The 27,403-nt window shown below is 43.3% G+C and overlaps 1 protein-coding gene across 1 annotated transcript; it reads left to right on the top strand.

Moving 5' to 3' along the window:
• Window positions 1–432: 432 nt before the first annotated feature.
• Window positions 433–25,501, top strand: LOC105918683 (NLR family CARD domain-containing protein 3-like). The gene is made up of 15 exons (XM_036130415.1): window positions 433–515; window positions 1,066–1,162; window positions 1,245–1,328; window positions 3,356–3,466; window positions 4,033–4,143; window positions 6,636–6,746; window positions 8,009–8,119; window positions 8,686–8,796; window positions 10,879–10,942; window positions 11,784–12,009; window positions 19,297–21,088; window positions 21,181–21,354; window positions 21,438–21,611; window positions 23,520–23,566; window positions 23,740–25,501. The coding sequence occupies exons 2-15, from the start codon at window positions 1,080–1,082 to the stop codon at window positions 24,264–24,266; spliced, it is 3,726 nt and encodes a 1,241-aa protein (XP_035986308.1). The 5' UTR covers window positions 433–515; window positions 1,066–1,079; the 3' UTR covers window positions 24,267–25,501.
• The last annotated feature ends 1,902 nt before the right edge of the window (window positions 25,502–27,403 follow it).

Raw genomic sequence — 27,403 nt, 5'->3', positions numbered from 1 at the left:
TGTTTACATTTCAATTGTTTACATAAATCATTGCTCCACCTTATCCTGAAATTTACTGCAATTTACTGTGATTTTTCAAGCTGTATGCAAACGAAATTTCGTTCTGTACGCACTTTGTGCATACAAAATGACAAATATAGTTGTCTAAGTCTAAGTCATCTGTGTTTTGAGCTGAACTTAAATAGAAATAAAAATGTGTCTCATTCAGTCACAGCATGCAGGCAATAAGTGTAAAGATAAAAAAAACTTTGCAGGAAAAAAAGTAATATTGAAAAGAAAAGTTTGCACATACCAATCATTCTTATTTACCAGCAGTGTTCCGTGACACTTACGGTATGTAAAAACAAAAAAACTGGGCACATTGACGGTAACTTACATCAGCTTAAACTGGTTTGACAGCCTTTTAGTCTGACGCTGCTGTCTGGTCTGATCAACACGAACCTGAGGACTAAAAAGATCTACAGCGGCATCACTCTACAGTTTTATTACATATAACTATCTTAAGTCGACTTGAGGTGAGTTAAGAAGCTAAGGCTTCATATGTCTTCCTCAATCTGTGTTGTGGTGAAGTTTCTTTACTGCTGTTTGAAAATGTGTTAGATGAAGATTTAAAACTGTCGCTGACGCGTCTTAAATTGCTCGGCCAAAACCTAATCTTCCTTTAAAGACCTGGAGGAAATGCATGGACTTAAAGTCATAAAGTTGTACAAAGTATTTAAATTAAAATGCAATAGAAGATGATTTTATATGCAAAAGGGATTTTCTTTATTTTTGTGCATTTTATGTGCAGGTTGATTGTAAAGCTGTGTTGTGTTTTAGAAAAAACACAAAAACACTTTTTTTTAATTAACCTAACTTGAATCTCTACTGATGCGGGAAATTTGGTGCATTTGTCTTTGGAGCTCAGGATGAGGAGTACAGCCTAATATATATTTTTTAAATAAAAAAGAAAAATTGATGTCAACACTTTAAACCATTCATAATTTTAATTATGAAAGGTTTAAGACTTCCTGGAAGCAGTGAGAACACGTGTAACCTGAAATGTTGTGCTGCGTTTGTCTGAAGGTTTGGATCTTTTCATGAGTTATTACGAAGAAGTGGGAGTTATTCCCGCTAAGGCCATGCTGAAGGAGAGACACAGCAGCCAGACCAAAGCCCAGAGGTGAGATGAGCATCTCAACCTGTCCGTAATTACAGGCTAACATATTTACATATTTTAATTAATGGTTATTTGTTCCTGCAAGGATCCCTCAGCAAAGACAGGACAGTCCTGAAGCCAGCTGTATCCTCCTAGGAGGTGAAGAGACCACTTATCGGCCAACTGAAATGTAAAACAACTTAATAAAGATATACCAATCATTTTCTAAATGGTTATATCGTGTATTACAGTTTAAACCTGGACTGAATGATACTAATAGAAACTAGAAGGCTGCAGGTTTCAGTTCTGACCAACAAGTCCTGGCCTTCCTGAGCGCGTTCTCTCTGGGTACTCCAGCTTCCTCCTGCAGTCAGAGTTCATAGCAAAACATGCATGTCTGGAGTGAATTTACCTGCTTGTGGCTGTTAGTTTCATGCCGCTGTATTGTCCATCCACTGTGTTAGGACAGACTCAGCCTCCCAAAGAGCGAAACAGAATAAAGTAGGTGAAATGAAAGGATGAATACAAGAACAGCTGCTGTGTTGGCAAGGCTTTATAACTCATTAAGCTGCAGCTGCTAAACAAACAATTAGCAAATTATTTGGAGGATAATTATAAACCATCAAAGTCAACAGCTGGTCTTAGTAACAGCCATTAGCTGCTCTATGTCTGCAATTAGCAAGAAGGTTTTTACAGAGCTTTGCAAAAGTTTATTTGGACTGAAGTAAAACCAGAGATCTTCACTGACTGCATTCCTCAAATGGATCGTCAGAGGCCTGGTTTCCAAGAATCAATGTCCCATTTCCTAAATTTGACTTTTGCAAAGTAAAATGTGTTGGTGGAGAAAAAATAGACTTAGAAATCTAAACAGAGATTTTTTCCCCACTCTGCTGTTTGAGGTTAAAAACTGTTTAATTTTCCAGATGAGTTTTTATTCAGTTGTTGTAACTAAAATATACATATAATGACCATTAAAGCATTCATATTTAAATTGCTGCCTTGTTAGTTCTTTCACCCATATAATATTTATTGTGACAAGTTATGATAAACATTTACTGACACCAGGTTTTAAGTCATGATGTTGTCATTTGTCCTACAAATATCCTTGATCACCACCATAGTTAATTCTGTATGGCTCATAAATATGCAAGCTTGATATGATAACAATGTAGCACGGTCAACAAATACATTGTTTTTGTTCCTTCATTGCATCTGATTTTAGTTTGCAAAAATTTAATTTAGAAAAAAGGGGAATTGATTCTTGGAAACCAGGCCTCTGACGATCCAGTTGAAGAATACAGCTGTCAGTGAAGATCTCTGGTTTTACTTCAGTGCCTTTAGTGGAAAAACAAAATATTACAAGAACAAATACAGAAAAATAAGCCTTTCAAATAAATAAATAAATAAGTAAATAATCTATTTTACCTTTCAGGGCGAAACATGTTTTAGAAAAAAAACGAGAAATATTTTAATCTAGATATTTTTTCTCGCATTCCTTTCAGGACTTCCATAGCCTTCAACATTTTCATGTGTTAGAATTACCTAAAACTACATCTAATGAGGATATGTGGTAAGATTTGAAAATGAATGATCACAGACGCTCTCCATTCAGTCTGATTGAAGCTGGGACATTAGTTCTCCTACAAGGCACTGACTCAGAACGTAGATGCACACTTTATATTTAGATTCTTTTCCCATTTAAGGATATTTATGTTGGTTGATTAACGACAATCTAAATAAAATACCTCACGGTTTGTAGCTTTGGCAAAACTGAATTTAGAAATGGTTTATGAATTATGTACACAGCAGAATATAATAGCTTATTATTACATCTATGGGCTGATTGTATCAAAGTTCTCTCCCTATCTGCTGCTCTGGGTAAAAATACAAAGAAATCAAGCTGATCAAAACACTGACATAGTTTCAGACTGAAAAACAACCATAGCGAAGACTGTCCTGAGGAAGAAATGTGCTTGTATTGCTGAGGAAGGCTCACGTCACATCTTTTAACTTCAATTTAATTAATTTTATCACTCCAGGATCAAACATCAGGAACCAGAGTCCTCTGAACCAAACTATATTTCCTATAAGAGTGACACATCAATGTATCGACCTACTGTCAGTTCAACAAAAGTATTGGTTTATTGTATGTAATACCTACTGTAATCAATTAATTTGGGCTTAAACTAAAATGTGTAATTGCATTTATTCTCCCAGGACTTCAGAGAATCCAGACTGGTCTGAACCAAACTGTGTGTACCTTGGGGGTGACGGGTCCATGTACCGACCCACGGTCTTCAGAGAGCAACAACAAACAGCGGATAGACGGTTAGAGCTCGAAACCCAAGATGATTTATGGATTACTAAAAACTTTAGACCGTTGTATTTATCTGATAGTTTGTGGGTGGATGGTTCTTAAAGTCAATGTATTGATTCTGGGAGAGTGACAACGACTCATCCAGGAGGTCCCAGAAGAACCCAGATCTAGATCTAAAACCCTGCAGTTAAGGTCAGAGGTCATAATGGTCTCCATGGGAGAGGTCCAAGACTAGAACCACTGCTGACCCAAAACAACACAAAGACTTGTCTCACATTTACCAGAGAAAAAACATCTTAATTATCTCCAAAGGTTTTGGAACATGTTCGGTGGACTCTTGAGACAAAGTGGCTCTTTTAGGAAGCTGTGATTCCCGTTTCATCTGGTGCTTTTCAGAACCAGAACATCATACCAACAGTCAAACGTGGTGGTGGTCGTATGATGGTCTGGGGCTGCTTTGCTTCTTAGGGACCTTAATAACTTACCATGACTGGTGGAACTGTGAGTTTTTCTCTGTAGTAAGAACTCCTAAATTGGTTTAACTGTTAATTTTTACCTTTATGTTTGTTTCTCCAAGGATTAATCACCTGGAGCCGTGTTCTACTGAAGTCAGCTGTGTTTCAGTGAAGAGTAATGGGTCCATGTATCGGCCCACTGTTTTCAGAGATCGGCACCAGCTGAACCAGAGGTAGGCACTGAAGTTAAACAGGCAAATCGCTTAGACATTAGAGGGCAGGAAAAAAAAATGCATTGATTAAAGATGGTCATAAGTCCATCCATCCGTCTGTCCATCCCTCCATCCGTCCGTCCATCCATCATCTTCCCTTTATCTGAGATCAGGTGATGGGGGCAACAGCTCCAGGGGGAACATCCTGATCAAATGTCCAAAACACCTGAACTGAATCCTTTTGATGTGGAGAAGCAGCGGCTCCACTTTGAGCTCCCCCAGATAACAGAGCTCTCCCCCCTATCTCTGAGGCGGAGCCCAGCCTCCCTCTGGAGGAAACGCATTTCAGCTGCTTGTATCCAGGATCTGGTCGTTCTGGTGATGATCCATGATCTGTCAGGACCTTAGATCGGTGGTTCCCAACTCCTGTTCCTCAAGAGCTCCAGTCCTTCATGTTTTAGGTGTCCTCTTGGAGCTTTAACTCCCACCTCTGGGAGAACTTTGAACACGTCCCAAGGAGGCAGGGGACATCGAGTCTGAATGGACCATGTTCCGCTTAAGACATGCGGCCGCAGATCCGATGAAATGACAACAAAGTCGATCATTGAACTGCGGCCTAGGGTGTCCTGGTGCCAAGAGCACATATGGACACCCTTATGCTTGAACATGGTGTTTGTGATGAACAATCCATGACGAGCACAGAAGTCCAACAACAAAACACCACTCGGGTTCAGATCAGTTGGGCCATTCCTCCCAACCACGCCCCTCCAGGTCCCACTTTCCTTGCCCACGTGAGTGTTGAAGTCCCCCAGCAAAACGAGGGAGTCCCCAGGAGGGGCACTCTCCAGTACCCCTTCCAAGGACTCCAAAAAGGGTGGGTAATCTGAAATGCCGTTTGGTGCATAAGCACAAACAACAGTCAGAACCTGTCCCCCCACACGAATGCGGAGGGAGGCCACCCTCTTGTTCACCGGGGAAAACCCTAACATGCAGGCACCGAGATGAGGGGCAACAAGTGTGCCAACCCCAGATCGGCGCCTCTCACCAGGGGCAACTTCAGAGTGGAAGAATGTCCAGCCCCTCTCAAGGAGACTGGTTCCAGAGCCAGAGCGGCGCGTCGAGGTGAGTCCGACTATGTCTAGTCGGAACCTCTCAACCTCGTGCACAAGCTCAGGCTCCTTCCCCACCAGAGAGGTGACATTCCACGTCCCAAGAGCCAGCTTCTGCAGCCGAGGATCGGAACGCCAAGGTCCCCGCCCTCTACTGCTACCCGTTGCACAATGCACCCGACCCCTTTGGCCCCTCCGACAGGTGGTGAGCCCATCGGAAGGGGGACCCATGTCGCCTCTCCGGGCTGAACCCGGCCGGGCTCCATGGGCAAAAGCCCGGCCACCAGACGCTCGCCATCGTGCCCCACCTCCAGGCCTGGCTCCAGAGTGGGGCCCCGGTGACCCGCGTCTGGGCGAGGGAACACGGTATCTATTTATGGTAATCATCATAAGGGGCTTTTTGGGCTGCTCTTTGTCTGGTCCCTCACCTAGGACCTGTCTGCCTTGGGTGACCCTACTAGGGGCTTAAAGCCCCTGACAGCATAGCTCCTAGGATCATTGGGACACTCAAACCCCTCCACCATGGTAAGGTGGCAGCCCAGGGAGGGGGCTGCCACCTTACCATTTCCCAAATTTGATTTTTGCAAAGTAAAATGTGTTGGTGGAGAAAAAATAGACTAGAAATCTAAACAGAGAATTTTTCCCACTCTGCTGTTTGATGTTAAAAACGGTTTAATTTTCCAGATGAGTTTTTATTCAGTTGTTGTAACTAAAATACACATATAGTGACCATTAAAGCATTCATATTTAAATTGCTGCATTGTTATTTCTTTCACCCATATATAATTTTTTGTGACAAGTTATGATAAACATTTACTGACAGCAGGTTTTAAGTCATGATGTTGTCATTTGTCCTACAAATATCCTTGATCACCTCTATAGTTCATTCTGTATGGCTCATAAATATACAAGCTTGATATGATAACAATGTCGCATGGTCAACAAATACATTGTTTTTGTTCCTTCATTACATATGATTTTAGTTTGCAAAAATCAAATTTAGAAAAAAGGGGAGTTGATTCTTGGAAACCAGGCCTCTGACGATCCAGTTGAAGAATACAGCTGTCAGTGAAGATCTCTGGTTTTACTTCAGTGCCTTTAGTGGAAAAACAAAATATTACAAGAACAAATACAGAAAAATAAGCCTTTCAAATAAATAAATAAATAAATAATCTATTTTACCTTTCAGGGCGAAACACGTTTTAGAAAAAAACCCGAGAAATATTTTAATCTAGATATTTTTTCTCACTTGCCTTTCAGGGCTTCCATAGCCTTTAACATTTTCATGTGTTAGAATGACCATCAGTCAGTTCAACAAAAGTATTGGTTTATTGTATGTAATACCTACTGTTATCAATTAATTTGGGCTTAAACTAAAATGTGTAATTGCATTTATTCTCCCAGGACTTCAGAGAATCCAGACTGGTCTGAACCAAGCTGTGTGTACCTTGGGGGTGACGGGTCCATGTACCGACCCACGGTCTTCAGAGAGCAACAACAAACAGTGGATGAACGGTTAGATAAATGGAGCTCAAAACTCAAAAAATGATTTATGGATTACTAAAAACTTTAGACCATGTTATATATCTGATAGTTTGTGGGTAGATGGTTCTTAATGTCAAGCTACCATACATCTACCAACATCAGCTACCAACATCAGCTACCATAACTATGCAGACGACACACAGCTCTACATCACCATGTCACCAGGTGACTATGGACCAGTTCAAGCACTGAGTAAATGCTTAGAAGAAATCAATACGTGGATGTGCCAAAATTTTCTTCAGTTGAATAAAAACAAAAGAGAAGTAAAAACATTTGGACCAATAGAGGAGAGATCAAAAGTTAGCACACAGCTTCAGCTGCTTCGGCTAAAAAACAATAATCAGGCCCGAAATCTGGGAGTAGTGATGGACTCAGACCTGAACCTTCAAAAGCATCTAAAGACAGTTACAAGGTCGGCTTTCTATCACCTGAAGAACATTTCTAGGATTAAAGGACTGATGTCTCAGCAGGATCTGGAAAACTAATCCATGTTTATTTTTAGTCGAATTGATTACTGCAACGGTGTCTTCACAGGTCTGCCTAAAAAGTGGATCAGACAGCTGCAGCTGATCCAGAACGCTGCTGCCCGCGTCCTCACTAAGACTAAGAACGTAGAGCACATCACCCCAGTTCTAAAGTCCTTACACTGGCTCCCTATATCTCAGAGAATAGACTTTAAAATACTTCTGTTAGTCTATAAATCCCTGAATGGCTTAGCACCTAAAAACATCACAGACTTGTTATCAGTGTATCAACCCTCCAGACCACTCAGGTCTTCTGGCTCCAGCCTGCTCTGCATACCTAGAACCAGAACTAAACAAGGAGAAGCAGCATTTAATTCCTATGCTCCACTTATCTGGAACAAACTTCCAGAAAATTGTAAAGGTGCGGAAAGCCTGAGTTCCTTTAAATCAAGATTAAAAACACATTTGTTTAAAATTGCCTTCAACTGTTCTAGTTAACTGAATCACCACTTTTTTGTTCTTTTTTCTAACTACATTTTATTCCTACTTGCTTTTATTCTGTTTATTTTGCTATATTTTAATCATGTGAAGCACTTTGCATTGTCTTTGTACTGAATTGTGCTATATAAATAAATTTGCCTTGCCTTGCCTTGCCTAGAATGATCATCAGTCAGTTCAACAAAAGTATTGGTTTATTGTATGTAATACCTACTGTTATCAATTAATTTGGGCTTAAACTAAAATGTGTAATTGCATTTATTCTCCCAGGACTTCAGAGAATCCAGACTGGTCTGAACCAAACTGTGTGTACCTTGGGGGTGACGGGTCCATGTACCGACCCACGGTCTTCAGAGAGCAACAACAAACAGCGGATAGACGGTTAGAGCTCGAAACCCAAGATGATTTATGGATTACTAAAAACTTTAGACCGTTGTATTTATCTGATAGTTTGTGGGTGGATGGTTCTTAATGTCAATGTATTGATTCTGAGAGAGTGACAACGACTCATCCAGGAGGTCCCAGAAGAACCCAGATCTACATCTAAAACCCTGCAGTTAAGGTCAGAGGTCATAATGGTCTCCATGGGAGAGGTCCAAGACCAGAACCACTGCTGACCCAAAACAACACAAAGACCCGTCTCACATTTACCAGAGAAAAAACATCTTAATTATCTCCAAAGGTTTTGGAACATGTTCGGTGGACTCTTGAGACAAAGTGGCCCTTTTAGGAAGCTGTGCTTCCCGTTTCATCTGGTGCTTTTCAGAACCAGAAGATCATACCAACAGTCAAACGTGGTGGTGGTCGTATGATGGTCTGGGGCTGCTTTGCTTCTTTAGGACCTTAATAACTTACCATGATTTGTGGAACTTTGAGTTTTTCTCTGTAGCAAGAAATCCTAAATTGGTTTAACTGTTAATTTTTACCTTTATGTTTGTTTCTCCAAGGATTAATCACCTGGAGCTGTGTTCTACTGAAGCTGGCTGTGTTTCAGTGGAGAGTAATGGGTCCATGTATCGGCCCACTGTTTTCAGAGATCGGCACCAGCTGGACCAGAGGTAGGCACTGAATTTAAACAGGCAAATGGCTTAGACATTAGAGGGCAGGACAAAAATGCATTGATTAAAGATGGTCATAAGTCTTTATCTTATTATCTGAGATCAGGTGATGGGGGCAACAGCTCCAGGGGGAACATCCTGATTAAATGTCCAAAACACCTGCACTGAATCCTTTTGATGTGGAGAAGCAGTGGCTCCACTTTGAGCTCCCCAACATAACAGAGCTCTCCCCCCTATCTCTGAGGCTGAGCCCAGCCTCCCTCTGAAGGAAACGCATTTCAGCTGCTTGTATCCAGGATCTGGTCGTTCTGGTGATGATCCATGATCTGTCAGGACCTTAGATCGGTGGTTCCCAACACCTGTTCCTCAGGAGCCCCTGTCCTTCATGTTTTAGGTGTCCTCTTGCTGCCACACACCTGAATTAAATAAACGACTAATTAAGAGGTGTCTGTACCACATTATGGCTGCAGAAGAGGTGATGCAATCATTTGCATCAGGTTAGCTGGAACAGAGAATCGTTTAAAACATGCAGGACTGGAGTTCCTGAGGACCACGGTCAGGAATCACTGCCTTTGGTGAAGGTTGGAAACATAATAAGTCATAAATCTGCTGTAATTTCAACTATGCTTTAGGTATAAAGTAAGTTTGGTCTGCTGTGGATTTCTACAACAACTTTCTAATCATATTGACCATTTAAATTGCTTTACCCATTAGCAACATTCACCCAATTGTGCCCACTAACTGAACACATTCATACAGCTATACACAGATCAGTAGGCAACTTAGGGTTAATGGCCTTGCCCAGGGGCACATCGACATGTGGTACAGGGAACCTGGAATCAAACCTGCCACCTTACAATTGCAATTGAAAGTGCTCTACCCACAGATCCACAGTCACCCACGGGTGCCTTCTCCAGATACTTTGGGTAGTGTGCAAGTTAATTACCAGAAGCCCCACACACACAGACCTATATCTGCATTTTGACTCACGTCACCCGCTGGAGCACAAACTCTCTGTCATCAGAACTCTGACAACCTTCCCTTTGCCACAGAGGAGAAACAAGGAAATCAGGAAATCCCTAACTGGACATTTTTCAAGTTGGTCAACAAAGCTGACAGAAAAACCAACACAGCCTCGAACACATAGGAGAAAACAGAGAGACACAGAAACTTTGTCATTCCCGATGTGACGGGGGTTTCTGAGAAACTTAGGAGAATTTTCTCCAAACACAACATACTAGTAAATTTCAAACCTAATAACACTCTCAGACCAAAAATGGTTCATCCCAAAGACAGAACAGCCAAAACACAGCTGAGCGGCTCTGTGTCTGCGGTCCAATGCAGCAAGGACGGCTCCGACTCCTACATCAGAGAAACTAAACAGCTACACAAGTGCATGGAGCAACACATGAGAGCCAGCAGCTCGGGGCAAGATTCAGCGGTCCACTGGTACCTCCAGAACAAAGGAGATTCTTTAGACGACAATGATGTCCAGATTCTGGACAGAGAGAACAGATGGTTTGGTCCAAAGAGAAAAGCCATCCGTGACCAGAGGGAGGATTGAGCTTCCAAATCCCCAGTGTTTACAGCTCGGTCCTCCAACACGTTCCAGCAATATTAAATCATCTCGTCATGATTCAGGTGACCAAGTCTTCCACCCACACCAAGCAGCAGCTTCTAATGACCCAGGACAGTGATGGTGGGTCACTGATCTACATCTGACTTAGACTGCTCCTAGGATGATGGGCCTCCATGTCCTTAAAAACACAGAGGCCCAGAACAAGCCTCCAGAACTGACAAAGAATCCTGGATAGGTGTAGAAACGTTTTCAGGAAGAACTGAACAAAGGTCCGGTTGCCTCCGATTTAAGCCTGTTTGCTGTTGCGATGATTTGGATAACTTAGAATTTGCACATGCGTGTTAATTAGTGATTTAAACTTGGAGCAATATAACATTTATGTACCAAGAAATGTTTGAATCTGAGTGAGCATTGCAGTGTGGTGCTCTGAAGTTCTTTACCCCACAAATAATGAAGTGGATTTAAAAAAGTTTGTGAAATGTTTTTTTTTTTTTTCTCTGTAGACAAACAAAGCCTCCCAGTGGCCAGTGTGCACAGCGACAGACAGAGCTGAGCTCCATCTTTACGGTGCGTGTGATTGGTGCTTTTAATGAAGGTTTTGTGAACATTTTGCTGGTGTACCTGTAGGTCTATTTCCCAATTACCCATGTATTTTACTCCTTAATTTCCTATGAATTCATCAGTTTCATGTAAAATCAAAAACTGAAACCTGAAACTTGCAAAAAAGCAGATGAGCTGATTAAGACAATAATCCTAAACACACATCCAAACTGATTTTAGGATCAATAAAAAAAGACTAAAGTTAGGCTTTTGAAACGGCTCCAAACCTGCCGAATTCATGTGTATTAAATTTAAAAGCAGAGTCTTTGGTATGAAACCCACCAATTTCTATGCGCTTCACCAATTTTTCCCAGATACCTGGTAAGATGTCCAGCCAGAACAATGCCAGAAGGTTGTTAAAGGTTGCAAAAAGTATCTGGTCCAGGCACACTTTGATGAGCCACATCTCCACTCTCAAAATCTCAAATCTTTAAAAAATTATTGTAGTTCCCCTCCAGACATCGCCAACTTCTCTATTTCTCCAGGATAGTTTGTAATGACATAATGTTTCATTTGTAACATTTTATTCAGGCTAAGCTGTCACAAGTGAAACCAAGTGGTAGAGGCTTTAGTTTTTAAATTTTTATAGGTTTCTGTGTTTTTTAGACCCATTACAAAAAGTCAAAGCTAAAATAAGGTCATCAAAACAACGCTAATTTTATCTTAGTGGTTGACTGCTATCAGACAAATGTTATTTTGTGTTTGTTGAAGCTGTTATCTTAATTCAATTCAATTCAATTTTATTTATATAGCGCCAAATCATGAAACATGTCATCTCAAGGCACTTTACATCGACATTGTTTTCCAGCTCCTGGAAAACAACATTTTCAGTTTTGCCAAAGAGCAGCTGATGAAGTATCAGAAGATTCTCAGGCTACGTCTTTCTGAAGACCTTGAAACCTGGGAGGAGTTTGAGAAGGTGTTTGACTGCGAGGATGAAGAAGAAAAAAGTAGCAGAGAACTATTTCTGAAGATCACGGTGGACTTTTTAAGAAAAATAAACCAAGAAGATCTTGCTGAACACCTGCACAAAGGTATTGTTCATGATCATAGCCAGACCGTGCTTCAACACACCAACGTCCGGTTAACTGCGCACTTTAAAATGAACACCCTCTAAGGATGAGTCAAACTTGGGGCTAGACTTTAACATTTTAATCTAAAGAATGCAGACATGTGATTATAAGATACCAATGCTGGGCACCCTTTCCTGTCAACCACAGGAGTTACAGGAGCAAAAAAAGGCAGAACAAAGGAATTTACGGAAGGAATCTAAGTATTTATTTCCTCATCTCCCTTCTCCTTCTCCTCTGGTTACTAGCAGACCCCTAATTAGGCACACTCCTGCCCAAAGGGCATGGTGCCTCCTCACGTGTCACCAGTAAAGAAATGTGTCATCACTTAGTCGTTTATCTGCACCGCAAAAAGGAAACTAAAAGTGAGTAAAACCTTCTTGAAATGAGTGTATTTGCCCTTAAGTTGAGCAGGTAAAAAACATAATCTGCCAGTGGAAGAAGATTTTTGACCCTTAAAATAAGATAATTAGATATAAGATGGTGGAGATGAGTTGTTCCTATTTTAAGTGTAAAAATCATTTCCCGTGAATAAAATTAACAAATTTCAGGAAAACTTTACTCACTTGTAGTTCCCCTTTTGCAGTGTGTATTTTGCATATGAATCTTTATGTGTCTTAAAAGTATAGTGGACGATTTTTCAGGAATTGTGGGTAAAAAATGCTCATGTCCCTTTTTGAATAACTGCGAATGTGCCGCATGATTCTACCTGCTCTTCAGGGCAATCGTGTGAAAAAAATCCAAATCCACTCTGGGTTTATTTATTTCTTCTAAGCCTTCCTCTTGTTCTCATAAACTTGTCAGATAGTTTGCTTGTTGTGCTTCTCAGCCATTTCCAAAATACGATGAGAGCAGCAGAGCTACAATGAACGGCTAACACCAAAGCTAGCAGTTACACAAATGCTGGAGGTGCGCAGCTAGTAGGCGGAAACTAGCAAGGAACAAACACACACATTGGTGTCAGGTGGGGGACAGCCAATAGATAAGATGATCCTTCTGGAACTCAAAGCCAAAAGAAGATTGTCCACTATACCTTTAAATGTCTAGATAAAGCACGCGCTTCTAACTCACACAGTACAAAAGTTACATTTATCAAAACCACTTTATCCCATGATCAGGTAAACCTATTCTTACTTTTAACTGTCAAATAATGGAAACATTTAATAAACAAATTATTAACAATATAAAGACGTTAAAGTAGAGTCGGTGATTTTTCCAGAAGTTTCCCCGAGTCCCTTTTTGAATAACTGCGCAAGACCGTCTTACCTGCTCTTCTGCTCTTCAGGGGATCGCATGAAAAGAATCTCTCAAATCCTCTCTGGTCTTATTTCTTTCTACTGAGGCCTTCCTTTCTTCTCATAAACATAAATGTGGTTTGCTTTTTGTGACTTTCAGCCATGTTTAAAGTCTACGGTGAGAGCAGAGGAGCTACAATGAATGTTTAACACCGAAGCTAACCGCTAAGCTAACCACTAAGCTAACTGCTAAGCTAACTGCTAAGCTAACCGGATACATACCACTGAGCTATATTATACACTGGAGTGCTAATCACCGTCTGTTTGAACGAGTCGCTTTGAAGCCACCAGCCGCCATATTGGTACTCCCTATTTCCCCTCAGTAACTAGGGAATATGTGCGCTACAGCATCGAATAACGAGGATTTTCTCATGTTCAGGGGGGCTTAAAACTTTTAAAATGTCAAATGCCATATAGTTTTATGTTATGTTCTAAAAATATCAAGTACTGAGAAAGTCATGTGCTGAAATATTTTGCATTTTATTCATTTAAATATATATGTTTAACATTTATAAATATATAAATAACAATATACAAAAACATATATTTACATATGTGTATATGTAGTGAATGTGATTGACATAATTCACCTTTGTTATTAAGTATGGTTCTACATACCGTTCATACTAGACACAGCACTTTGTTCTGCCTGTAGTTACTTCATGTAAGTATAGCTGTTCAGGGATCGCGGTCCCTTTAAATGTTAAGAAGGGTGATGACGTGTAGCCCCAGGCTTTTGTTGTTGCTGGACAGCGCCATTTTGGAGCTCAGTGTTTTTCCTATTGAAATAAACGACACACGCATCTCGTGTGCTCAAAGTGAGAAATTGTCTTTTACGATTTACTGCAATTTCCACACTGGTGACCCCGACGTTAGTCTGCTGGACGTATCCAGAGACACTCCACGACCATGACCGCGAACGCTGTTACCCTCAAGCTCCCCGAATTCTGGGAATCGTCGGCGTCGGCATGGTTCGCCCAGACTGAAGCGCAGTTCGCGTTACGTGACATCACCACGGATGCAACAAAGTACTACTACGTTGTGTCGGCTCTTGGAAATTCAACAGCGTCCAGAGTGGTCAGTCTTCTTAAAAACCCTCCAGCAACTGAGAAGTATACAGCACTAAAAGCCCACCTGTTGAAAACTTTTGAACTGTCAGACGCTGAGAGAGCCAGCAGGCTTTTCTCCCTTCAAGGACTGGGTGACAGCAAACCATCTGAGCTCATGGACCGTATGCTGGATCTCTTGGGCGAGCACAGTCCCGATTTTCTTTTTATCCAACTTTTTCTACGTCAGCTGCCTTCCCAAGTCAGGGCTGCACTAGCCAACACCACAATCACTGACTGTCGGAGGCTGGCTGAAGAGGCTGACAAATTCTTCCTGGCAAGTCAGGGACATTGTGTGGCCGCGTTTTTTCCCACACACATCGATCCTGTGCCGCTGGACGACTCCACGCTCGTCGCTGCATCCACTTCTCGTCGGCAGCAGTCTTCTGGCCCCCAACAGTCTCCAGGCTTGTGTTTTTATCATGCCAAGTTTGGACCCAAGGCTAAAAAATGTCGTTCGCCATGCAGTTTCGGCGGGTCGGGAAATGCCAGGGCCGACGCTCAGTAGTGGCCATGAGTGTCGGCCGCGTAGGCAGGCTGCTTTTCATCCGTGATAGCATCTCCGGACGACGTTTCCTGTGCGACACGGGAGCACAGAGGAGCGTCCTGCCCGCAACCCGTTTGGACATGGTGACTGACAACCACGGCCCCCCTATGGAAGCTGCAAATGGTAGCCCCATCCGCACGTACGGCACGAGGTACGTTGAATTGTGTTTCGGAGGACAACGGTTTGGCTGGGACTTTGTTACAGCTAAGGTTGCCGTTCCCCTCCTCGGAGCCGATTTTCTGTGTGCACACGGACTGTTGGTGGATGTAAAGAACCGCCGTTTGATTGACGCCGTCACATTTTGTTCTTATACGTGCACGCTCAGCGGGACTGACTCCATACGACTGTCTAGCATGCTCTCAGCCTCAGATGACTTCCACCGTCTGCTTGCCGAGTTCCCAACGCTCACTCAGCCCACTTTCTCTGCATCCGCCGTAAAGCATGGTGTGGAGCACCATCTCGCCACTACTGGTCCACCCGTCTACGCCCGTGCTCGGCGCCTCGACCCGACCAAGCTTGCCGTTGCAAAGGCTGAATTTGCAAATATGGAACGCCTGGGTATAGTCCGTCGTTCCGACAGCCCTTGGGCATCACCCCTTCACATCGTCCCCAAACCGGGTGGCGGCTGGCGCCCGTGTGGAGACTACCGGCGGCTCAATGAGGCAACGACGCCTGACCGATACCCAGTCCCGAACATACAGGATTTTTCAGCTCACCTGGCAGGCAAGGTGATTTTTTCCAAGGTGGACCTCGTCCGGGGATATCATCAGGTGCCGGTGCACCCGCTGGACATTCCCAAAACAGCCGTGATCACGCCATTTGGTCTTTTTGAGTTCCTGCGTATGCCATTCGGCCTTAAAAACGCCGCCCAATCTTTTCAACGCCTTATGGACTCTGTTCTACGGGACCTACCTTTTCTTTTTGTGTACTTGGATGACATCCTCGTAGCGAGCACGTCCAAGTCTCAGCACCTGGCGCACCTCCGAACACTTTTTGAGCGACTTAGCCAGCATGGGCTAATTGTCAACCCCGCTAAGTGCCAGTTTGGTCTCTCCACCATTGACTTTCTGGGGCACAGAGTCACTAAGGACGGTGCTGTCCCTCTCCCATCAAAGGTGGAGGCAGTAACAAGGTTCCCACGCCCGCTCACTGTCAAATCCCTGCAGGAGTTCCTCGGCATGGTGAATTTTTACCACCGTTTCATCCCTCGAGCTGCTCAGCTTATGCGGCCCTTGCACGAGGCCTTGAAAGGTAAGCCCAAGCACCTTGTGGACTGGTCAGACAGCAGGGAAAAGGCTTTTGCTGCCACCAAGGCAGCCCTGGCGAAGGCCACCATGCTGGCGCATCCTTCTTCAACAGCCCCCATCGCCATCACCTCGGACGCCTCGGACTACGCTGTCGGTGCTGTCTACGAGCAGTGGGTAGGCGGGGCCTGGCAGCCACTGGCTTTCTTTAGCCGTCAGCTGCGTCCCAGCGAGCGGAAGTACAGTACTTTTGACCGGGAGCTGCTGGGTCTCTACCTCGCCATCAGACATTTTCGTTCCCTGCTGGAAGGTCGACATTTCACTGCTTTTGTGGACCACAAACCACTGACTTTTGCCATGGCCAAGGTGGCTGAGCCGTGGTCTGCCCGCCAGCAACGCCATCTGTCCTACATTTCAGAGTTTACTACGGACTTGCAACATGTTGCTGGGAAGAACAACTACGTGGCGGACTGCCTGTCACGGGCTGTGGCAGGGGCGGTCCATCTTGGTTTGGACTACCACCAAATGTCAGCAGATCAGACCACAGACCCGGACGTCCAACTCCTGAGGACCTCAACTACAGGGCTGCAGATCGAGGACGTGGTTTTTGGAGATGCCGGCACCACGCTCCTGTGTGACGTCTCCACAGGCAGCCCTCGGCCAATAATTCCCACAAGATGGAGACGACAAGTTTTTGATGCCATCCATGGCCTCTCCCACCCAGGTTCGAAAGCGTCGCAGAGACTAGTTGCGGCAAAGTTTGTCTGGCACGGCCTCAAGAAGGACGTTAGGGACTGGACTAACACCTGTGTTGAGTGCCAACGGGCCAAAGTGCACCGTCACACTAAAGCCCCACTTGAGTTGTTCCCGGTTCCAGAGAGACGTTTTGACCATGTGAATGTGGATCTGGTCGGCCCTCTGCCATCTTCGCACGGGTTCACATACCTGTTGATTATGGTTGACAGGACCACCCGCTGGCCTGAGGCTGTGCCACTGACCTCAGCGGCAACTGCTGAGATGACACGGGCCTTTCTCGGAACCTGGGTTGCTCGTTTCGGCACCCCTTCGGATATATCCTCTGATCGAGGCGCACAGTTCACGTCTGAGCTGTGGAACGCTGTCGCACAGAGCCTCGGGGTGGAACTCCACCGCACGACTGCGTATCACCCGCAGGCTAACGGACTCTGTGAACATTTTCATAGGTCAATGAAGGCTTCCCTGCGTGCCAGCCTCAAAGACGGCAACTGGGTCGACAAACTCCCGTGGGTGATGCTGGGCATCAGGACCGCACCAAAAGAGGACTTACAGTCCTCATCCGCCGAACTGGTTTATGGACAGCCACTGCGGGTCCCAGGGGATTTTGTCCCTAGCACCACGGTTCCTTGGTCCGCTACTCTCCAGCGGTCAACGCTATTGGACAATGCGAGGCTTTTCACACCTGTCCCTACTTCCCGTCACGGCCTCCCTCAGTCGCACATTCCCACTGGGCTTCAGACGGCTGACTATGTTTTCATTCGCCACGATGCCCACAGAGGATCGCTACGCCCGCCCTACGAGGGCCCATTCCGTGTTTTGGAGGCAGGGGACAAACATTTTGTGGTGGACATGGGCGGCAAACCGGAGCGAATCTCCATTGACCGTCTCAAACCGGCTCACTTAGATGTGGCCGGGCCCGTTGACCTGGCCCAACCCCCACGACGCGGACGGCCTCCAACTCTGCCCCAACCCCCTACTCCCCTCCCTCCCAGGCCTCCCACGCGCCATGCCCCACGCCTGTGTCATGACGGGACTCCTGCCGCAGTAGGGTCTCATCGACCTCCGGTACGGCACAGCCGTTGTGGACGGTTAATACGCCCACCTCCCCGTTGACTGTTGGTTTTACTTCTGATAGGGTGAATTCTGGGGGGACGTGTGTAGTGAATGTGATTGACATAATTCACCTTTGTTATTAAGTATGGTTCTACATACCGTTCATACTAGACACAGCACTTTGTTCTGCCTGTAGTTACTTCATGTAAGTATAGCTGTTCAGGGATCGCGGTCCCTTTAAATGTTAAGAAGGGTGATGACGTGTAGCCCCAGGCTTTTGTTGTTGCTGGACAGCGCCATTTTGGAGCTCAGTGTTTTTCCTATTGAAATAAACGACACACGCATCTCGTGTGCTCAAAGTGAGAAATTGTCTTTTACGATTTACTGCAATTTCCACATATACATATATATACATATATACATATACACATACTTATATATACATATATATATTTAATATGAATAACATGTAAAATATTTCAGCACCTAATTTCCTAGTAGTTAATAGTGTTAGTACATCCACTGACTGTAGAATTACCTGTGAAACGTTTTCACTTAGCCAGAAAACTGCTTGTTGTTGCAACCAAATCCTATGGGATTCTGTGAGAGTAGGGAGTAGCAAGATGGCGGCCAGTGACTTCAGTTTTTCGGCAAAATCAGCACTCCAGTGTATTATATAGCTCAGTGATACATACAGGCCTGCAGCTCTCACAGAGATAGATTTTTTTTGTTCTTTTTTTCCGAGTACATAATTTATTGACTACTTCCACATTGCAAAAAGCAAACTAAAAGTATGTACATTTTCTTGAAAATGTGTGTATTTGTCCTTGATTTGAGCAGTTAAATAAGATGTTCTGCCAGTGGAATGAGTATTTTGACCCATAGAATAAGATAATTAGATACACCTAAAATAAGATGCTGGAGATAAGTTAATCCTATTTTATGTGCATAAATCATATTCCATTGGCAGATCATTTAAAATGCCACTCAAATCAAGAACTAATAAACTAATTTTAAGAAAATTGTGCTTACTTTTGGTTCCCCTGTTGCAGTGCAGGGTGGAAGGACCCTACACTGCAACAGGGTGCAGGGTGGAAGGAAAGTGTTTCTGAACAGGATTACCAATTATAGCTTTAACTGAGTCTGATAGCTTTTTGAAAGCTGTTGACCCCACGGAGGTCTTTATATTTAAATTATTTTGTGAACGTGAAAGCAACCTTACTTAAAATGACGGGCAATTTTTGTTTCAGAAACAAGAGCAGCCATGTGCCAACACAAACTGAAATCCAACCTCAGGAGGAAGGTCCAGTATGTGTTCCAGGGAACTGACAACCAGGAAAACAAAAGTCTTCTGAATCAGATCTACACAGACCTCTACATGATAGTGGGAGGGACTGGACAGGTAAACCAGGAGCACGAGGTCAGACAGATTGAGAGAGCGTCAATGAAACGAGGACAACCAGAAACAAAAATCCGACATGAAAACATCTTTAAAACTTCACACGGAGGAAAAGAAGCCATCAGAACAGTGATGACCAAGGGAGTGGCTGGCATTGGAAAGTCTGTCTTAACACAAAAGTTTTCTCTGGACTGGGCTGAAGGTAAAATCAATCAGGACATCCGGCTGGTGCTTCCATTTAGTTTCAAAGAGCTGAATCTGGTAAAAGATAAAAACTTCAGCTTGGTGGAACTCATTCATCACTTCTTCACTGAAACTAAAGGAATCCACAGTTTTGAGGAACTCAAAGTTGCGTTCATCTTTGATGGTCTGGATGAGAGTCGACTTCCTCTGGACTTCCAGAACAATGAGATCCTGACCGACGTCACAGAGTCCACCTCAGTGGATATTCTGCTGACAAACCTCATCAGGGGGAAACTCCTTCCCTCCGCTCACATCTGGATAACCACGCGACCCGCAGCAGCCAATCAGATCCCTCCTGAGTGTGTTGACATGGTGACGGAGGTCCGAGGGTTCACCGACCCGCAGAAGGAGGAGTACTTCAGGAAGAGGTTTGCTGATGAAGAGCGGGCCAGCAGGATCGTCTCCCACATCAAGGCATCACGAAGCCTCCACATCATGTGCCACATCCCGAACTTCTGCTGGATCACTGCCACAGTTCTGGACTATTTGTTGCAAAATGGAGAGGAGGGGAAGCTGCCCAAGACCCTCACTGAGATGTACGTCCAGTATCTGGTGGTTCAGATCAAAATGAAAAAAACAAAATATGACAGTAGAGCGCAGGGCGATTCACTCTGGGACATCGGCAGCAGGGAGATGGTCGAATGTCTGGGGAAACTGGCCTTTGAGCAGCTGCAAAAAGGAAACTTAATCTTTAACGAAGCCGAAGTTTTAGAGTGTGGCATTGATGTTAGAGCAGCCTCAGTTTACTCTGGAGTTTTGACCCAGACCTTCAGTGAGGACAGAGGGGTGTACCAGGACAAGATGTTCTGCTTCATCCATCTGAGTGTTCAGGAGTTCCTGGCTGCTCTCTATGTCCACCTGAGCTTCAACAACGCAGGAGTGGATCTTCTTGGAGACGAAAGTGAAGGCTCCTGGTTGTGTTTCCTCAGAAATATCCCTGAACCAGCCTCCTTCTACCAAAGGGCTGTAGACAAGGCCTTAAAGAGCCCAAATGGACACATGGACTTGTTCATCCGCTTCCTTCTGGGTCTCTCCCTGCAGACTAACCAGACACATCTGAAAGGTCTACTGTCACAAACAACAAGTTCACAGACAGTTAATGAGACGATCGCCTACATTAAGAATAAAATCAGTGGGATCATCTCAGCAGAGGAAAGCATCAACCTGTTCCACTGTCTGAGGGAACTGAACGATTGTTCTCTGATGGAGGAGATCCAGCAGTGTCTGAGCTCGGGACACCTTTCTGCAGGTAAACTGTCTGCTGCTCAGTGGTCAGCTCTGGTCTTCATTTTACTCTCATCGGAGGAAGATCTGGATACTTTTGACCTGAAGAAATACTCCGCTTCAGACGAGGCTCTCATGTGGCTCCTGCCAGTCGTCAAAGCCTCCAAAAAAGTGATGTGAGGAGATTTTCTAGTTCCTATGCTGTTTGCGTAGTATTCTACACGAAGACTGAAATCTGTTCTTTCACGGTCGTTTCCTGCCCCCCCAGGCTCAGCGGCTGCAACCTGTCAGAGAAGAGCTGCAAGGCTCTGTCTACAGTTCTGGGCCTGGACTCATCCAGCCTCACCGAGCTGGACCTGACCAACAACAACCTGCAGGACTCAGGCGTGAGGATCCTGTCTGTTGGGTTGCAAAGTCCAAACTGTAAACTGGAGTCGCTCAGGTCAGGATATATTTGTTCCTGTCAGGAAAACTTCTGTAGATTTGGTTTAATACTTTCCTCCTGATCCCGTTCTTTGTTTGCAGTCTGTCGGGTTGCATGGTTGCAGAGGAAGGCTGCACGTCTCTTGCATACGCTCTGAGCGCCAACCCTTCCCATCTGAGGAGGCTGGACTTGACCTATAATAATCCAGGAGAGACGGGGATGCAGCTGCTTCGCGCCGCCCTGAAGGATCCACGCTGGAAACTGGAAACTCTCAAGTATGGACCGACAAAAAAAACGTGCCGAGTGGAAAATTCATCTTAATTGATTTCCGTTTCCACCAAAATTAATTTACTGTTCTCCTAAATTCAATGATTCACATGATGGAAAAAGAATCATTAATCTCTAAAGTAAGTTTATTTTTGCCACGCTGCCAGAATGTTTGGTTTTAAAAAATATTTTATGGAAATTACAAAAATGTACAATTTTCAGAGAAAATTGAGAAATCATATACAATATGAAACAATATCAATATGTTTAACATACTTGGCTGAAAATGAATCTAACTGCGCACACAGTCCAGTGAAAAAAGTATTTGTCCTGCTTAAACACTTCTTCTCTTTTTGCTTTTTGCTTTTTAGTTTTGAAGCGTTTCAGATTCTCAAAAACAAATGTTAACATGAGACAAATTATATAATTTATTGATGGGGAAAAAGCCATCAAAACCAACCTGGCTCTGTGTGGAAAAAGCACCGACTGCTTGTCAAATCCTGTATTAACTGATTAACCGTAGGTCTGAAAAGGTGAGTGCAATTTCTCAAGCCAAATCCAGGTCTGGTAGCAATCAGTAGCATCAATAAATTACTTTGATAGAACTTTTCCTACAGCGGGAAATAGGCCAAACAAAAAGCAGCACATCATGCCCCGATCAAAAGAAATTTAACAACAGATGAGAAACAAAGTCACTGACGTCAGTCTGGAAAGGGTTACAGAGCTATTTCCAGAGCGAGAACCATTTAATCCGACTCTCACCAGATGGATTCCGTTCTACCAACACCTATCCAGGAGTCTTTGTCAATCCTGGCCGCTCGCACTGACTAACCTGCAGTTTATCCTCCTAGGCCCGGTCTAAGTCAGATACAAGTCCATTCCCCACCCGTCACTGTCCTGGCCTTTTCCATACTTTGATAGCATCTTCTTCTTCAATATACCGAGTCTCAATACCAAGGTTTAAAGTAATCTACACACTAAGGTTTAAAGTAATCTACACACATAGATCAATATCTGCATTTTGATTCACATCACCTACTGGAAGAAAGCGTCTGTTACCAGAACTCTGAGTTACCGGGCTGACAACATTCCATCTGCTACAGACGAGAAACTACAAGAACATAATCCCGTCAGGGAATCACTTCAAGCATGTGGTTACCCTAACTGGGTGTTTTTCAGGTCGGACAACACAACTAGCAGAAAAAACAACAACAGTACAGCGTCAAACACAAAGAAGAAAACAGAGAGACGCAAAAACATTGAGATCCCAAATAAGTAAACTCAACATACCAGTAAAGTTCAAATCTAATAATAACACTATCAGACAAAAAGTGGTTCATCCCACAGATGGAACAACCAAACCAAAGCTGGGCGGTGTTGGTGTTGTGTCTGTGGTCCAATCGTACTTCCAACTCCCCTGTTTTTACTGATTACATCAGCATCTCATCAGGATTCAGATGACCAAGTACTCCACTCACACCAAGCAATAGCTTCTACCCACCCAGGACAGAGATGGTGGGTCATTGATCTGCATCTGACTTAGAATCTGCCCAGAAGGACGGGCCTGCATGTCCTTAAAAACAGCTGTGCTCCACCTGCAGGTTGTTCAGAGCGAGAACCAGAACTGACGAAGACTCCTGGAAAGGTGTCGAAACATTTTTAGAAGAACTGAACAAAGGTCCGGTGGCATTTTTGCTAAAAGTGTAAAAGCAGCAATACCCTTAAAAGCTAAACAAAATAACAAAAAAAATAAATAAACAAAAGCAGATATTTGTTTCTAAATAATTAGTGGCAACCAGAAAAAGAAATTTAAGGCATAAAAAAAATTTAAATAAATAAGATGAGGAAATATGGGATGTATTACTTTACAAATGGGACATGTGTTGCCATTTAAGACATTTGTCCTCTTCCTGCAGGTTGGACCCTGTTGGAGAGCAATGGATGAAGCCTGGTTTGAAAAAATGTAAGTTTAATTAATACAAAACACCAAACTGCAAGTTTGTTTTTTTCATATACAGCTCTTCCTCATTAAATGTTCATATTCCTGAAAAAATTAAATCCCTTCACTTTATTTGCCACAAACATCATTTTGTTGGTGAAATATGGAGCTCAGAGTTTGTCGTTTCTCATCATCAGACTTCTGGGACCTGGAACTGGACTTAACATCCATGAACAAAAACCTCAAAGTGTTTGAGAACAGAACAGTGGCTTTGGTGAAGGAGGAGCAGCCGTACCCGGATCACCCGGAGAGGTTCAGCAACTGGCAGGTGCTCTGTGCAAACGGCCTGACCGGCCGCTGTTACTGGGAGGTGGACTGGATGGGAGAGGCTCGCGTATCAGTGAGTTACAAAGGAATCAAAAGGAAAGACGGCAGCGAGTACCTCAGGTTTGGAAGGAACAACCAGTCTTGGAGTTTGAGCTGCTCTGATGGTGGCTACCAGGTCTGGAACGATAATGTCAGAACGGCCGTCACCTCTCAGGTCTCTCACAGAGTAGCGGTGTATGTGGACTGGCCCGCTGGGATTCTGTCCTTCTACAGCGTCTCCCCCGACTCGCTGATCCACCTCCACACCTTCAACACCACATTCACTGAACCTCTGTATCCTGGCTTTGGATTCTGGTCCCATGCATCCTTTGTGTCTCTGTGTTCTCTGAAGGAATGAGTAGTTTGACATTTTCTTTTTTACTTAGACAGATTTTATTGTCCCTCAGTTGCACATTTGCTATGTATGTTTGAGTGAAACTTTGCTGCAAGGCTCCAAATAAAAACACAAGACAGAAGAGAGACAGTATAAGCAGGTGCAATATAAAAGAAATAGAAACATAAAATGTAATTATAAAAGAAACAGAAACTGAATAAAACGTTTTGTGACTTTTCACAGGATGGTAGCAAGAAGCCAAACAGAGATTTTAAATGTACAGAAAGGTTATGTGTGTTATGGAGAGACTACAGTTCGTACAGACTGAGCAAAACAAATTGGACTGTATGAATATAAAATGTGGCGCACCTCAAGGATCGTTACTCAAGCCTATGCTGCACATTAGGCACCTTAATGACATAATATTCATTTCTAAGATAATGAAATTTGTGCTTTTTGCAGATGACACTAATATAATCTGTTCAGGGGACAACTTGGAGCAACTCTTGGGACAGCTGAGGAAATTGATAAGATAAAAAGTTGGTAAATTATCATTAAATAATAATAAATTATCCAATTTGGTGAACGGCAAAACAACACTATGGTACAGATAACTATTTCAGCAACATGTATTTTGAGGAGTTCTGATAGATGACACATTGTCTTGGAATCCTCACATTAGTTGTTTGCGAAGTATAGTTGCAAGGAAAAGTTGTTAAATTTGTGGGCATTATGAAGCAAGCAAAAGACATTATATCATATGTTTGTGATGTCATATTTAAATAATTTTGTCAACGTCTGGGGGAATTGTTATAGATCAAATTTACTGCCTCTAATTACGCTCCATTAAATAAATAAATAAATAAAAGGCAATAAGGATTGTTCACAGAGTGCAATATAATGATCACACTAATGTAAAAACTTCAGTATTAAAATGATATGATTTAGTAAACTGCTCAAATGATGTTTAGGGCATCAGAAAAATCTCTTCCAAGGAAAATACAGAAAGGATTCTGTGATAGACGTGTGCATCATCCAAAGGTAAGAACTGCTTTAAAATCCTTGTGCATTTCAGGGAGTCGTTTTATGGAATAGGAGGAGAAAAAAGCATGTCCTAATATCATCCAATTTAAAAGAGTAATGGCGAAATATTTGGAGGAGAGATAATGATGCCCTCAGCTGAGAGCGTGTAAATAAAGAGAGAAATGCGTGGAGAACGGTCAGGTCTGTCTTTGTCTGGATAAGTGTTATATTATGCTGTGATGGTGGATGGAAATGTAATAATAATAAATAATTATATCCAAACAAAGCCCGCTCTTCATCAGACCTGAGTCTGATGTAATTCTGAGTTTTGTCTGTAATGCATGCAGGCTTGAAATAAATGCACTGAAGCTGATGTATGACTTTAGGTCTGCAACCTGAATCCTGTTATACAATGTTTTAGAGCCATTTCATCTTTAAATCATCTCATATGATTCTGCTTCACATGGAAATGAGCTCAATATGTTTGAGCATCTGACATAGATACAATAGATAGACAGATAGATAGATAGATAGATAGATAGATAGATAGATAGATAGATAGATAGATAGATAGATAGACAGATGTACAGATAGACAGACAGACAGACAGATAGATAGATAGATAGATAGATAGATAGATAGATAGATAGATAGATAGATAGATAGATAGATAGATAGATAATTACTTTATTGATCCTCGATAGGGGAAATTCATCTGCCTGATAGCATAGATAAAAACATGTACAATAGGATAAAAACATAAAATTGGATTTAAAAAAAAAAGTAAATAATTAATAGAATAAAATAAAAACGCAGTCCTTCAAGAGACATTAAACTCTCTAATGACGGCCGGGACAACATATCTTCTGTACCTCTCCGTTCTGCTCCTCATGGAGATCAGCCTTGAACTATGGCTGCTTTCCTGAGCAACCACAGTGCTGTGCAGAGGATGGCTCCCATTGGCCCCTATGGACTTTACCATTGCACTAGTCCTTTTCTCCACCTGTTCCTCCATAGAGACTGCCTCCCTCCCCATCACTGCCGCACCCCCCCTGATGAACGTGTCTATTCTGCTCCTGTCCCTGCTAGTAAAGCTGCTTCCCCGGCAGACAACTGCAAACAGAACAGCGCTGGCCACAGCTGACTGGTAAAAGAGGAAAAGCATATCCCCTCACACATCAAATGACCTAAGTCATCTGAGGAAGTAGAGTCTGCTTTGCCCCTTTTTGTATGCCGCATTTGCCTGCACCGACCAGTCCAGCTTATTATCAAGGTGGACTCCGAGGTACTTATATGTGGAGACCTCCTTGATTTTCACATCGTCCATAATGATAGGTCTATGTTCAGCTCTTCTCTTAAGTCCACAATCATCTCTTTTGTTTTGCCAGTGTTTAACACCAGCCCATTGCCCTTGCTCCACTGTAAGGACGCCGCAGCACAGTCCTTAAGAACCCTGGGCGCAATGCCATCTGGACCTGCTGATTTGCCTCAACACACCTTCCAAGATGTTTCACTCTGAAGGCTTTTGGAGAGCGTCCCACTGAGAGGACCCCTGGAGCAGATTCAGAACTCTCTAGAGCAAAGGTGTCAAACTCAAGGCCCGCGGGGCAAATCTGGCCTGTCAAGGCAATATATCCGGCCCTCAAGAGCCAAAAAAGGCATATCATGTCATAAAGTAGTGACATATTTCCTTTTAAGTCGTGTAAAGTGGCTAAAACTGTGCCTCCTGTAGCGAATGGTGATTTTTGTATCTGTAGTAACATCATTCTGCCACTAGATGTCAGTTTTTCCCACAACACATTAAAACAACCGTCCAAAAAGACAAAAGTGATGCAGAATGATGAGTTTAAAATGGAACTCACCCCGATCTTAACTTTTTTTTGGCAGATACACTGTATAAACTGGTCCTAAGGTGCTACTTTTATGCTACTGTGCATTGTTTTAGACATTTTTATGTGAACTGGATTGAAATTATGAAATCAAAAATATTATCCATACAGGTGCTACCGGCCCTTTTAATGACTTCATGATGCCAAAGTGGCCCCATGTAGAAATGAGTTTGACATCCCTGATGTAGAGGAACTGTGTCGCTGTTTTCGCCGGGAAACACCTGGAAAGTGTGACTGAAAAGGTGAGGA

This window comes from Fundulus heteroclitus, unplaced genomic scaffold, assembly GCF_011125445.2.
Source record: "Fundulus heteroclitus isolate FHET01 unplaced genomic scaffold, MU-UCD_Fhet_4.1 scaffold_36, whole genome shotgun sequence".
Lineage (NCBI taxonomy): Eukaryota > Metazoa > Chordata > Actinopteri > Cyprinodontiformes > Fundulidae > Fundulus > Fundulus heteroclitus.
This window is presented reverse-complemented; position numbering and strand designations above follow the sequence as displayed.

Bases quoted from the DNA above. Each gene is read 5' to 3' on its own strand.
- LOC105918683 (XM_036130415.1), top strand. From the start codon at position 1,080: ATGAGTTATTACGAAGAAGTGGGAGTTATTCCCGCTAAGGCCATGCTG. The intron at 3,467-4,032 runs GTTAGAGCTCGA...TGTTTCTCCAAG, and splicing joins CAACAAACAGCGGATAGACG to GATTAATCACCTGGAGCCGT. The intron at 6,747-8,008 runs GTTAGATAAATG...TTATTCTCCCAG, and splicing joins CAACAAACAGTGGATGAACG to GACTTCAGAGAATCCAGACT.